We start from the raw sequence: 13,981 nt of genomic DNA, 5'->3' as shown, positions 1-13,981 counted from the left end.
TGTTAAACCTAATTTTCTGGTAAAAAACCCCCTAGTCTTATACTGTACACGGAAAAATACGGTATGTATTAGTGAATGAAATGCCATTTCCTGACTGTGGCCTTGAGGTGGCAGTAGTGGACTTTAAGGCTTTCATTGCCTTCCAAAGTTTTTGTCTTTCCTGAATTTGTGAGTATAGGCACAAGGGAAAGCTTTCATGACTTTGGCGCCATCAGGTTACAACTCTTTTTGTCCACATATTTCCGTCTCTTGCCAAAATGCCAAGAAACCTATACTAAAGAAACATAGGAAGGTGTTTTATACCAGGTCAGGCATGTGTCCGACCCATTATTTTAATTGAGAACTTGGTTCGAAAAGTTTAAGCATTCCACAGCCTTTCTTCAGTAGCTATATTAAGAACTAGAGGCAGTATGCAATGACTTGTAGGAAGTGGCACAACAATACTGCATGTGAGATAATATAGGATAAAAGCAGAATGTTGCTCCCCTTGTACTGAATTTAGGAAGAAGTTGTGGTGTCTTTAGTACGTAGTGTTATGGGACAGTGGTCCTCTCTTGTTTGATATGGGCAAATGGGTTGCAAACTGTCTCATATATTTTGACTTGTTCCAGAGCAACTTTCCATTCTAGCTCTGGGCCTCCTTTGCAGGTAACAATCTGATACTTTAAAGTGGAAGGTATATTTGTGATGAACCTTTTTTGTCCCTGCTCCTCCTAATGAACTTGGCATTTGTCTCTTATCGCCTCACCTGAAGTAGATCTATTTATTGCATTTTCCAGAAATTATTGTCTCCTAAAGTGGCTCACATCAGTAAGAATAAGAGAGAGGCCCTGATATTAGGCATACTAACTTAAAAACAAACAAACCCACAAAAGTGAAAGGAGTGAAGGGAAAAGGTAGAGGAGGGAGACCAGTGGTGAACTATATAAGCAGGCATTTGTTTTTATTCATGCTGATCTTCCCTTTGCTGGTGTTCTTGCTTGAATAGCAAATGGTGGCTCTTGTTTCTTTGGCTGATAGATGGGGCCAGAGTGTTCTTTCCTCTTGCTTCTACAGTTCCAGGGCAACAGGCAGCTGGAGCTGAGTGTTCTTTCAGGCTGTAAAGGGGGAAGCGAACTCCCTGCAGCTGCTTCGTCTCTGGCTGATGGATGAGGCCAAGCTGGTCTCCCTCTTGCCTTGATGTTATTCCTGGGAGGCAAGCAAGGGCTGTGGCTTCCCAGTGGCCCTCGGCCCTCTGGTCAATGGCAGAAGTCACAGTATGTTTCCCTTCTGCTCTCCAATCTCGGAGCAGTTCACTTATCAAGAGAACGTACTTAATTGTGAGCTGATTTTTTTGGGCGGGGAGGAATCAACTTTACACTTGAATATCAATCACAGCACAACAGGCAGCTTCTGTGGTGCATCTTAAAAGAAGCCCGTTGTACACGATCAAAACAAAGTGCAAAAGGCTTAGATGCATGCTGGTAATTTTTTGTGTAACGTACCTTTGCAAAGTGATTGTTGTTGCCCTTCATGTTTGTTGGTTTCGGATTGTGCGCAAACTTCTGACAGCAGTGAAGTGCCAGTAGGGGGCACTCAGGCACAGGTTTTGCAAGTTTCTTCCTCAACTTAGTTTTTCTTTGTTTGGAGTCAAAGGGAAAAAGTCAGTTATTTTAAAATATCAAGTTTTAAAGAGCTATATTTTGGGGCCTAAACTCTTCCAGGCAGACATTTGTAGTTGGACCAGTGCTGATCTGCAGAGAAAACGCAGAGTCGTTTTGTGGAAATACAATGTGTTGAGCAGAAAACCAAATGTGCTTGAGAGGGGCCCCAGAAGGAGAAGGGGTGGGAAAAGGACGTGGCTGCGCAACTATGCTCTGAAATGAAGGAGCAGGCAGCAGAACCTCGCAGTGCCTGACAGTGTGCTGCTTTCCTGTTCCCTAAGCCCCCCAGTGCCCTCTCCTTTGGTAGTCCTGCTTGCTAATTAGCACTGGCTCCATGGAGATATTTACCTTTTCTCTGCTGGATTCCTGTGGTTTCCAAAGAATTCAGGTACTTACTGTGAGCCAAGGAATTCACATTACCTCATAGACTGTGTTGTGGCCAGAGCCTGTTACAGCAGCCCAGTCCCCTTTTCAGTAACCCCTGCCTGGCAGGCCCTTGATGTTTGGGGAATGTAGCTAACTTAAGCAGTGGGGGGATTGCAGTTGGTCTCATGATCCTCCTTTCTCTCTCCCCCCACCTCCTAGGTTATAGCAAACATATCAGTTTTGAGCAACAGTATTTTGTACTTCTTGCTACTACTGAGCATGCCTCGATCGGTTAAGCTAGTATGAAGCAGAATACCACTATTGGTTTCCTACATTGAAGAGCGTTGGGCATATTGACAGGATATAAGAATGTTGGTGCTATCTGTAGTTGTGCATGTGAAGTAGTAGCTAGAATTTGAAAATGGTTCTTCATTTTTTTGTAAGTGACTTAGAAGCTTTTTTGTAGTAAGCAACTAATTATAATAATAGAATTGTAGAATTATAGAGTTGGAAGGGACCGCGAGGGTCATCTAGTCCAACCCCCTGCAATGCAGGGATCTTTTGCCCATTGTGGGGCTTGAACCCACGGCCTTGTGATTAAGAGTCTCATACTCTACAAGTAATAAATTATGTACCCATTAGGAGATTACATAGATCTGACTGAATAAATATGGAGAATTTGGAGTGGCATTCAAAATGGTACACTGGGCCAAGTTGTTTGTGTTTATATACAGTCTTTCCTCCTGTAGGAGCCCAGGGGGTGCACAGCAATGTTACAATACAAAAATCAAAGTAAAACTCCTTAAAGCTTGATTGTCTAAAACAAGAAGCCTAATGTAACGCAGCCAGCCCACCATACCAGCTACTGGCTTCCAGGGCTTATTTAGGTTCCCACAGCCCAGATGAATAAATATGTTTCGTTGACATCTGAAAATTTTCAGCGTGGGAAACCTCATAGAGGGAATTCCATAACCAGGGTGCCACTACCATGAAGGCTCAGTCTTGGGCAACCAGCTTACAGGCTATACCTGGTGGTAGAACCATTAGCAGGACCTCTTCTGCTGATCTCAAAGCAGGAGTCAGTTTGGAGACCAACAGACTTATGGGGAAGAGCTCTCCCCACTTTAATTTCCTTGGCACGGTTTATATACCATAATGCCATTTGTGTGTCCTCATTCAATTTAAGTTCCATCATTCATTTGCAATAATATTGGATTTTCCATAAAACTTTGAGTTGTTAATTAATTTGCATCAAATTTTCTGATGCCCCTGAGCATGATCTGATTTAACGTGTTTATTTTACTGGTATTTAGAACACTAGGCTAAAAATGCTGAAACTGCCAAGCTGGCCTAATAAATTATTTGCATTTGGTATCCCTCAATTGTTCCTAATTAACTTAAGAAACAGAACATTTTTTTAGTTGAAAAATAAAGCATTGACAAATTTTCCACTCCACATTCCTGTTCATTTGTTATTCCTGTGTCCATATGGAGTTAAATGGTTTAAAAGTCGTTTAAGCTGCTTCCTGCATTGAGGATGGGGTCCTTCAATTAGTTCACATAAGTCCAATTATGTGACACAAACAGAAAAAATAATTAATCAAAGATGGTTCTTGTTACTGATGTTGGCAGAACAGATAATGAATTCAGTCGCACTGCTGTTTCTAAATGTATGTGTGTTTCGTGGATAAGACTGCAAATAGCCCATTGCAATTTGGTAGTGGATAAGAGACTGTGAAAAAGAGATGATCGCAATTTCTGATATGGTGTGATGAGGGATGGGTTTGGGGAGAAAGCATGGAAGTTGGCAGCTAGCTTTCATCAGATGTATAGGTGAGGGGAGAAAGTAATATCTAGCCATTCCCCAATCTCTAGATAAAAGATGATGGGACAATTGGCCTGCTATGCTTTGAATTATTGTTGTAGTCTTGGTTCTTGTTTTGTAGGTTTGCAACTGTGAGATATGACCAGGGAGCAAAGAATATTAAGAACCAATTCATGCATTTAACAAACTACAGTGTCAACAAGAAGAGTGGTGACTATGTCAGGTACTTACATTTTCCTGAGGAGTTTTTGAGTTTTCAGTTGTCCAGAGAAAAGCAGCCAAAGCCATGATATTTATTTATTTAAATATATTTTTATCCTGCCTGTTACACCCCGCCCCCACAAGGTAGCTTACAGCAGTTAATATATATAATACATTGAATAATGAAGCACTAAAAAACAAAACTAGTGTTTTGCTGTGGTTGTCTTAAATTGATGCAGACACTGATTTAGAGACCATCTTAACCCAGTAGATCTCTGTGGTCTGCGGGAAGGTTTCTTCTGCAAGCTTCAAAGATCTCAGCCGCCCCCTCTGTGGTAACTTGGATCAGTCTTTTTTAGTGTGGCTGCCTCTGTTCTGCGGAACAGCATTACTGTTGAGATATGACAGACATCCACTTTTGGCACTTTCCAGAAACAATTGAAGACATTCTTGTTCCTACAGGCTTTCCCAGTTGAATAAATGTGTATTTGCCACAAGTCTCTCTTTTGTATTCTCTTAGTTTTGTTTTAAAGGTATTGGCTGTTTTGTGTGTTGTTAACTTTTTTTTGCTGTTTTAATTGTACTTTCCCTTGAAATGCTTGCCTAGAAGGTGATTAATAAAATAATAATGGTGATGATGATCTATGATTCTATGTGCTACTTGTAAGACTTGACCCAAATTGTTTATTTCTGTTAAACATTTGTCAAAAATAATTAATACAAAAACCCAAAACTTGTAAATTGACATTTAAACAGAAATATGAGATTATACTGAAGTTCCTGAAAGTGTGAAATCTATTTCTTTGGCTGTAGCTGTGATGACCCTGAAGTGGAAGATTATGGGAACAAATGGAGTATGAGTGCAATGCTGAGGTATCTGAAACAGGAAGGAAAAGATACTACAGGTGAGTAGAGAACTGTTACCCCCAGAACAGCACATGATAGGAAGAGAGGAGGGATAATTGCATCTGGCAAGCAAAAATTCTTGCTCTGACGGAACAATCAGAAGAGTGTGAGGTTGAATACTTCCCATGTGTCTTTTGTAAACACACTATTCCCTATGTAGTATTCCAGGAATTCATCCTGGAATTCTATATTTTATTGGACAGTTTCTTTTCCTCACATTTGATTGATTTACTGATAGCATCATGAATGAGAAATGCAAATTAGAAATTCTTTTTAGCAACAAGTTCTTAGCATTAATTAATAATGACTAGCACCAGTACCAGCGTTGTCAAAATTCTTGTTTAGTGGAAGGAGACTGGTGAACTCAAAAGTGTGTAATGCATGGAATAATGCATGCTATTTGAAGCAGGCATTGTTTTTGCAATAGTGAAGAGTCAATGCCTATGAGAATATATGGCTTTCGTTTTCATGTGAGAATTGAAATGGCTTACAATTAATATATACACAGGTGGTTTGGCCAGACTAAGACATGAGCATTCTGATGTACTTAAATTTTTTCGGATCAACTTTGTGTTTGTCTGAAATCTTGAAAGTGATAGACGATAGTCTGCAACAGAAATGGACAAATTATTTATTCATGTGGGGTCACTAGTCTCCAGACAGTGGTATTGAGGCCAAGAGAATATTTTTTGGCACAGTAGCTAGGTTCCATAATAAAACTGATGCTTCCTAAAGGTTTTACGTAGCTTTTGTGCTTGGGCATAGCAATACATACAAATGTGTACAATTGCTGATAGTCAAGAAAAGCTATAACATTAAAGTGGAATACCTTTCTTGAAAAGCAGCAAGTTTACAAACTTTTTATTTTTCCATGGAATGAAAGTGTAGACAAATATATTAGGGGTTTCATTAAAAAATTATGATAGGGCTAACAGGGACTGGAACTAATTGCCTTAGGGGCTGTCATTTGGTTGTCCTAGTTTAGAAGAGGCACAACTTGCAAAAGTTGTGGAATTCTGTCCCCACGGAGGTTCGCCTGGCACCTTCATTATATAGCTTTTGTTGTATGCTGAAGACACACCTCTTTACCTTGGCCTTTACCTCTTGAGTTATATATTTTGAAGACCTACTCTAGCTGTGATTGTAATTATTTTTAAACTGTTTTTATGCTGTATTTTATATTGCTGTAACCAGCCCTGGGACCTTCTGATGAAGGGTGGGTAATAAATCTAATAATTAATAATAATTATAATAAGCAACAACACTTTATGTTGTACCTCAAAACTAGAATATTACTTTACTTGGTTTTAATTCTTATACTTTGGTTGGTATTTATGGGGTACCTATAAGCAAGTCTCCTAATTCCTTCCTACAAGTTTCTTTTAAAGTGCTCTTATGAGCTTTCTGTTTGCTGGCTGTTGTTGATGCTCATGTTCTTATGTGTCTTTGTTTCAATATCACAGGTTAAAAATCCTCATATCAAATTTCTCATTCTTTTTTGCTTTACCCTTTTCTCCTTCCAGCTCTGATGGCCAGTGTAGAGGATCTGATAATAAAGACAATACTTTCAGCTGAACTGGTAATAGCTGCTGCCTGCAAAGCCTTTCTTCCACACCGAGGTGTTTGTTTTGGTAAGGAAATGAAGGCACCTCATCTGTTGTATGTAGTTTCTCTGACAATGCAATCCTCCTATATGTGTCTAGTCAGAAGTAAGTTACATTGAGTTCAGAGGAACTTTTATTTCCAGGTAAGTGTGAAAGGATTCCAGCCTTATGGTGGAATTCAGTATAGCACTAAGTGGGGTATGCATGGGGATGGGGACAAGGTCTGCTCATGCAGTGGGACATGCCCAGTGTGTGTCATGACATCATGCGCGCTGCCCAGTCTCGGAACCTGACTTCCTGTGACACAGGAAGTCAGGTTCTGAGACCTCACAAGGCCTTGGATGTGACTTCTGGTGCTTCGCGAGGCACCGGAAGTTACAACAGGGGCCCTGCAGTGTGGGTGCTGAGTACCCATGACAATTATTTTGTGGGTGCTCAGGCACCCAGAGCCCCCTATAGTTGGCACCCCTGCCCCCAACCCTCCAGAGCAAATTTAAGGGGTGCACAGGGGGAAGCCCCGTTGTACTAGCACACCTCGTTCCCAACATCCAACAACTTAGTTGAATCTCCCCCTTCAGTGTTTCTTCTTCCTCGGGTCATATTTTGAAGGGAGTATGGGTAATTTGCACTTCATACTAGATCATTAATGGACAAAGAATGGGCCAGACACCTTCTGTAGACCATATGAAGTTGTAAGCAGCTGTTCTTTGAATGATGGCACACATGGTCACAACATGGATGGCTGGTTGTGTTCGTTGCTTGTGTACGTCCACTGTGGCATGGGCTGCTGTCAAAGAACAACTGTAACAGGTAAGCTGCTTTGTTTTCTTAGTAATGTAATACGGGCAGGATGCCAGCAATTAAATTAACATGCAAGGTTTAAAATGCAAGAGAATATTCATCTGTTCAGTGCACGGATGACCTAGAGGGTGCATTCCGCTAGTAAAAGTGTAACAAAAAAGCACTCAACTTATTAATGAAAGACTAGGAATGGCAGCAGCTGTGAGATGGAAAACTTAATCCTTTTTTTAAAAAAGAAAAGAAAAGAAAAGCATATTTCTTGTTCACAGTTTGAAAATGTGCATCAGATTTCTCCTGAAATAAGAGAGCTTCAATGATGCTTTAAGAACAGAAGGAATTGAATTGGCGTCATTGTCCCCGCTCTTTATGATCTCTTGGGTCTCTCTGCTTCTCATGGCATTTTCTTTCTTTTTGTCCTGCACTTGGTTGCTTTTGTGTCCTGGTTGTTGTTTTTTTTTTGGGGGGGGGGGAGAGCAGTCTAGGTTGGTGATTATTCAACCTGGTGAGTGTGGTATTGCCCAATGCTTTCTCCTAACCCTGGTTCCGCAGCGGGTGGGGAAGGATCACTGGCTCCTCCCCAGGACTTGAGTTGAAAGGGGAGCTGAGATATGCTTTGACTGCATTCTTGCCAGGTGCATGTGCAGAGCCAAAGCGAGCCTCCACTTCTGCCTCTCCTTGGCTCTGAACTTGAGGAACATGGTGGAGACATGGCTGTTTGTTGAGTACTTGTAGGATCCAGAACGAAACCAAGGCTCCACAAACCCCCTCTGCCTCTGCTAGGCACTCTGAGCTTGGAAGATGCTGCTGGAGCAGAAGAACTTGACACATCTCCGACTTCCCTTGCTTTGAGATGAAGATGAAACAGGGAAGCTTGTTTCTGTGTTTACATACACAGTTTTATCTGTATGCTGCCTTTCCATAGCTTACAACATGAAAAAATATATAACTACAACATAACAAAAGTAGTCATAAACCATAAATAAAACATTAAAAAATACACAACCACATAAACCACAAGATCTAAAATAAAGACACAAAAAAAGAACAGCAACAAGTCCCACCAAACAACCCGCCCCAAAACCCACCCCAGCCCAAGAGGGTGTTCAGCAGCCTCAGCTTTTGTAGCTGGGGTCATTCAAGGCCCTGCTCTCCCAGACCAGGTGGAAAAGGCCTGCAAGAAGGGAAGCAGATCTTCCTGGCTGTTTGTTGAGTACTTGTAGGATCCAGAATGAAACCAAGGCTCCACAAACCCCCTCCAGTAATAAAGCAGTGACGAGGCTTCTTGTATGGGGAGGAATGCCTCACACTTCTCCCCAGCTCCAAGCTTGGAGGTAAAGAGCGAGGTAGAGGATGGTAACTAATCTTGTACATTTGAGACATGCAGCATTAGGTCAAGGACAAGATCTGTCCTATTGGAGGAGGGACATAATATTGATGAAGACTCAGGCTTCCTCAACCTCGGCCCTCCAGATGTTTTGAGACTACAGTTCCCACCATCCCTGACCACTGGTCCTGCTAGCTAGGGATCATGGGAGTTGTGGGCCAAAAACATCTGGAGGGCCAAGGTTGAAGAAGCCTGATGAAGACAAATATTTGAAAGCCAGACGTACATTGTCCACCCTGGCCCCAATTTTATCTCAATTATTAAAATAATTAACTCAAATGTAAGAACATAACATATTTCCTTTCTGGATTAGCTCAACAATCCATCTATTTGTAATACTCACTTTCCTCCAGTGCCTAACCAGATGCTCCTGGAAGCTCAGAAACTGAGTGTAATTGTCATTGCTGTCTCCTGTTGAGTATAATTAGAAATATGCTGTCTTGAGTATTTCAATTATTATGGCGATCTTCCATGTATTTGTCAAATCCTTTTTAAAGCTATTTAGGTTAGTGGTTGTTGCAGCCGTCTGTAGCACTGAATCCCACAATGCCTATCAGTTGCATTGGGTAGCCCAGAGCTGTAGTTGAAATTAATGAAAAAGCTGAAATTACTCTCCAGTACAATGTCCATATCACTCCTTGTTCTTGTCTTTCTTAGGCCTCTCTCATAATGACACACTACCCCAATGATTTTAGTACTTCTTTCTTAACAACCCCCCCCCAGTTTTCTCCAGCTTTGCAATATTTTTTGTACAAAGGCAAACAGAACTACCCACAATATTTTAAATACTGGAGAAAACAGCCTTTTGGAGCTCTTCAGAACTTATGAAGCACTGTACACTTGGCTCAGATCCTGATCTAAGAATAAATTGCATCTGAACGGTGTGCCTAGAATTCTCAGGGTATCCATCCCAATGCTGTGGATTTCCCCACATGCCAAATGGATAGCTTTGAATCACTAACTTCTTTTTCCACCATTAAATTTTATCCAGCACCTGAACCTCACTATTGTCAGGCTAGGATAAATCCACTGACGGTAGCTGCAAAGGTGTGAATTGCACTATCTGTCGTCCATAAAAACTGGGAAATGTCCTTATGATGTAAAAATGACTAAGTGAAAATTCACAGAATGCTTGCACCTCAGAAGCGTGCCTCTTTTACAAATTTTAGCATTTTTGAGGGAAAGTGTGTTGCTTTTGTTTGGGTTTTTTCTGGGCTTGTGTTTGGATGGTCATACCACATGGCGGCGATAGAGCTCACATCTGGCAGCGCTTTTGATTGGAGTTATGTGCTGGCAAAGATTGGAAGACTTGCTGGCAAGAAACCTGGGAATGTTTCCAAAAAAGCAACGGATGGTACCAGTTTGTGCCTTCTCCCACTTTCTAGTACCTGTTTCTCAACCTTCCCTTTGGCAGCAACCTATTGCTTCCTGCAGCCTTATGCGTAAATACAGGACAGACGCTGCAGAGCTGGGAATTGTAGAACCTAGAAGCATTTCATTCCCTATTTATTAAGGCTGCTCAGGCCTGCTAGACTAAAAGTGAAGAACCCTCTAGCTCAGGATATAGATACTAGAGCTGTGAAGCTTGATAGCACTATAGTTACTATATCAATTACATTAAAAGTGCAGACTTGATTAAAGTTGGGTGGCGGTAGGTCCCAGAAGAGCTGGAACAGAGTATGAGCAATACCAAGTGCTGTGACAGCTACTGGTCCTGTATGCTTTGCTAATTGGAACTCATAACCAAATCTGGAGAGTAGGGAGCAACCTTCTTGCTGCAGCAGTAGCTGATGTGCATGGGCTTTTGCCCTCCCCCTCAGAGAAGAAAGGTGTAAAGCAGTACTAAGCCTCATTCATGGGATCTTAGTGTCAGCAGGAGTGTGTGGGCAAGGAGTCCAGAGGTCCCTTGCTGCTAAAGAAGAAAGCTGGATACATGATGAAACAGCAGCTAATCAGAAGTCAGAATCGTGTTGCAGAGTGTGGAATGTGTGTTGGGGTTTATGGAAACAGGAATAAAAACTCCATGGGCAGTGTGGATGAATGAATGGGGAAAGCCAGCACCAGTGATTCCATCATCCAAGACAGTGGTGCAAGTTGCTGTTTTGGTATCTGCCTCAGATATCAGAATGCTTGCGGCCAGTCTTGTTTACTAGCCAATGTCTCATACAGGGATTGAGGTTCACCATCAGCCTTCTGAGTTGGCCTGTTCCTCCATTAGGAAGTTGCCCACAAGGAGTTTGTGGTTCTAGGACAATGGTGTGGAACCACTTTGGTCTGGAGGCCTGGAGCCAAAATTTGCCAAACTTCTGTAGGCCACATTGGTTTTTTGCAGCCAAGACTTTACCTTTGGTGCTGTTTGAATTTGACTATTGTGCTGCTTTCAAAAGAGGTTGGATATGCTTGGGAGTAATCACTTGCTTCTGAGTGTCTCTGATACCCTGTCATGCTGCCTTTGGCAGGTACGTTGCCCAAATCAAACAGTGCCAACCCAAAGGTAAAACTTTGGTTGCAGAGGGAAGTTCTTTTGCAATCATGGCTTGAATTTGGCACTGTCTGCAGCCTTTGCTTGGCTGAAATGGGCAGGCTTGGTGGGCCTAAGTAGACCCACAGGCCAGAGGTTCCCCACTGCTGTCCTAGGACTACTAATAATTGTATGTGAGGTGTCTTTTTTCCAAGGCTAAACAAGCTTGTTAAGCACATTAAGCACAGCTTACAAAAGTAACATTCACAACTTTTCATATCATTTGCACAAACATTGTAGAGGCAGGTGATGAACCTTTTTCACTTTTTTGATAAAGAATCCATGACCATCTGTCATGGATGCTTTAGCTGAGATTCCTGCATTGCCGGGGGTTGGACTAGATGACCCTTGGGCTTCACTTCCAACTCTATGATTCTATGAAATGGTGTGTATATTCAGCTCTCTAGTGTAACAGCTGTGGTTTGGAGCATGCACTATAAAACAAATAGCGGCATTTGAAAGTGACTCAGTTCAGTGCCAAGAATATTTTAAACGTGCAAACTGCCTAAACCAAGGCATATTAAACAATGTGCATAAATCCTTAGTTTGCATAGTTCATTTTTGCTTCTGTAAGTCATGGGGCCGGGTGGAGGGTTCTATGCAGGACCTGCCTACAAATTCTATGACCACCAGGGGTGCCTATTCAGACTTTCCCTCAGAGATTGCAGCAGGCATTGCTTGCATAAATTCTTTTTACAGATGGGCAGAAACGTATTGTTTTAATTACAGTTCACATGTTTTATCACAATGTTGATTACTGCATCCAGTGGCAAATTACACATGTGCGCTGTAGTTGTTGAATAAAGAGAACCAAAACTATAGGATTCCTAGTTACCGTTTGGTGATTCCAGCTTTTCAAACAGTATTTTCCATTTTTACTTTTTCCTGTGATCAGTCAAACCTTGGTTCCCTAAACCGATCTGTTTTGGAACGTTTCGGCTCCCGAACACCAAAAACCCGAAAGTAAATGCTCCAGTTTTTGAACATTTTTCAGAAGGCAAATGGCTTCCGGGAATTCCTCCCCCCCCCTTTTCTCTCCATTGACTTTGCCGACTGCCCTTTGATCCTCAGTCGTTGAATGTTTCGGAAGTCGAACGGACTTCCGGAACAGATTACGTTCAGCAACCGAGGTTTGACTGTAATTGAATAATTATTTGCTGGTTATCTGCAATGCCAGTCCTGTCCTGTCCTCTCTAGCTCCTTTCCACTCTTTTGTGAATTATGCTACCCAGGATTCTTCCTCTCTTATCTCATTCTGTATCTACCAGACCTTGCAATATGCACATTTTCTGATTTGGAGCTTGCACAGAGTTGCTTTGGAATCTTCTGTTTTATTTTCAAGCACCTAGAAGTGGTTGCACATGAATTTAGGGTCCTAAATTAACCCAAGTCGGAGATTTCTGCACAAATCTTAAAAGGAAAACATGGGGACGAAATATTCCTATTTGGCTAGTAATAATTGCTTGATTTGCCTCCCAAATGCCTTGGACTCTATAGCTATTAATCCTTGAATCTTGAGGCACACAGTAGTCTCTCATCATACAAAGAGTTAAGCTTTGAACAGGGGGAGGAAAGCCAAAGTAACCTCAATTAGTATAATGTATTTTTATCTTCATTGAGGGTTATTTCCCCTTGTAAATGCTAACCAGCTTGACATTGGGAGATACAACTTAAATTGCAGCCCTAGGTGGTCTGGCTGTAGCCTCCCTGGAGATTGCAGGTATTATGTATACATCCTGACCAGGCATTAATTTGTCAGGTAGTCTGGAAAATGCCACTGCGTTGTATTCTAATGTGAAAGCTGTGTTTAGCATCTGCATTGAGTGGAAAGAGGTTCTGCATTTTGAGGAAAAAAGGACAACTGGCAAGTGGGAGTTGGAATAAACCAACTTCATATAGGATCATGCCCCTTAATGTGGTAAATATAGTCTTGGGAGATGATCAAAAAGCATTTTATTTTTTTTTTTTTGCTTGGCAGAACTAGCTTATTCCCATTTGTACAACTTCTGGAGGGTTACAGAGGCATCTATGAGTTAAACAAGGGAGAGTGGGAGCTTTCAGCACTCCAAGCAGACCATTACAGAAGTGATTCAGCAGGAGGAGGCGGCAGGAGACTGGTATATTCCGGTCCAGGCCTATTAAAGGTTTCATTGTTTTGACTTCTGGAGTCTGCTTCTGGGTGGGCACCGAAAAGCCCCATTATGGCATATATTGAGTCCTGCTTTGAAGCACTGAAATTTTTCCCTAGGGGGAAAAGGGAAGAGATGGTGAGAAGGCACTAAGTTCATTTTCTGACTCATTCGCCACTGCTGCACCCACAGCATAGATCTGGCGCAAGTATAATCCTATCACAGTCCCGTATATCACTCTCATAATCACTGATATAGGTAATGTAGCACTATAAACTACCCAGAGAATGTTAGTTATTGAGCAGGAAAGAAAGAAATGGGGGACTGAACACCAGAAGTCTTTTAAAGCTCGAATGAGACCATAAACACTGAGAAATTGTTTTACATTGCTGAATTGTAACCCATTTGTTCTTTGTCAAAGCGATAAAAGAACATGCAGAGGCTTAGGGGTTAGTAGTTGTTCAAGAAAAATGCAACAACCTTTGCATACAGTAGATTTATTAGTTAAGCAGAGTGAGCTCAATATATGACTATAATAACTGGGGAGAAGGGAGAGCAAGGAAAGGTATTTGATTTATTTATTCATTAAAGGTGTTTTAAT

At 41.6% G+C, this 13,981-nt stretch overlaps 1 protein-coding gene across 4 annotated transcripts in view; it reads left to right on the top strand.

Moving 5' to 3' along the window:
• TTLL5 (tubulin tyrosine ligase like 5) overlaps positions 1–13,981 on the top strand; it is a 113,417-nt gene that overhangs the window by 15,829 nt on the left and 83,607 nt on the right. For all 4 annotated transcript variants that reach the window (XM_081858648.1, XM_081858650.1, XM_081858649.1 and 1 more), the window contains exons 10-12: positions 3,956–4,057; positions 4,849–4,940; positions 6,465–6,572. In XM_081858648.1, coding sequence (XP_081714774.1) covers positions 3,956–4,057; positions 4,849–4,940; positions 6,465–6,572 — 302 coding nt within the window. The remainder of the gene's footprint in view (positions 1–3,955; positions 4,058–4,848; positions 4,941–6,464; positions 6,573–13,981) is intronic.

The sequence above is a fragment of the Podarcis erhardii genome (genome assembly GCF_964252035.2).
Source record: "Podarcis erhardii genome assembly, chromosome: 1".
Classification (NCBI taxonomy): Eukaryota; Metazoa; Chordata; class Lepidosauria; order Squamata; family Lacertidae; genus Podarcis; species Podarcis erhardii.
Note: the sequence above shows the minus strand (reverse complement) of the source record. Positions and strands in the feature narration are given on the sequence as shown.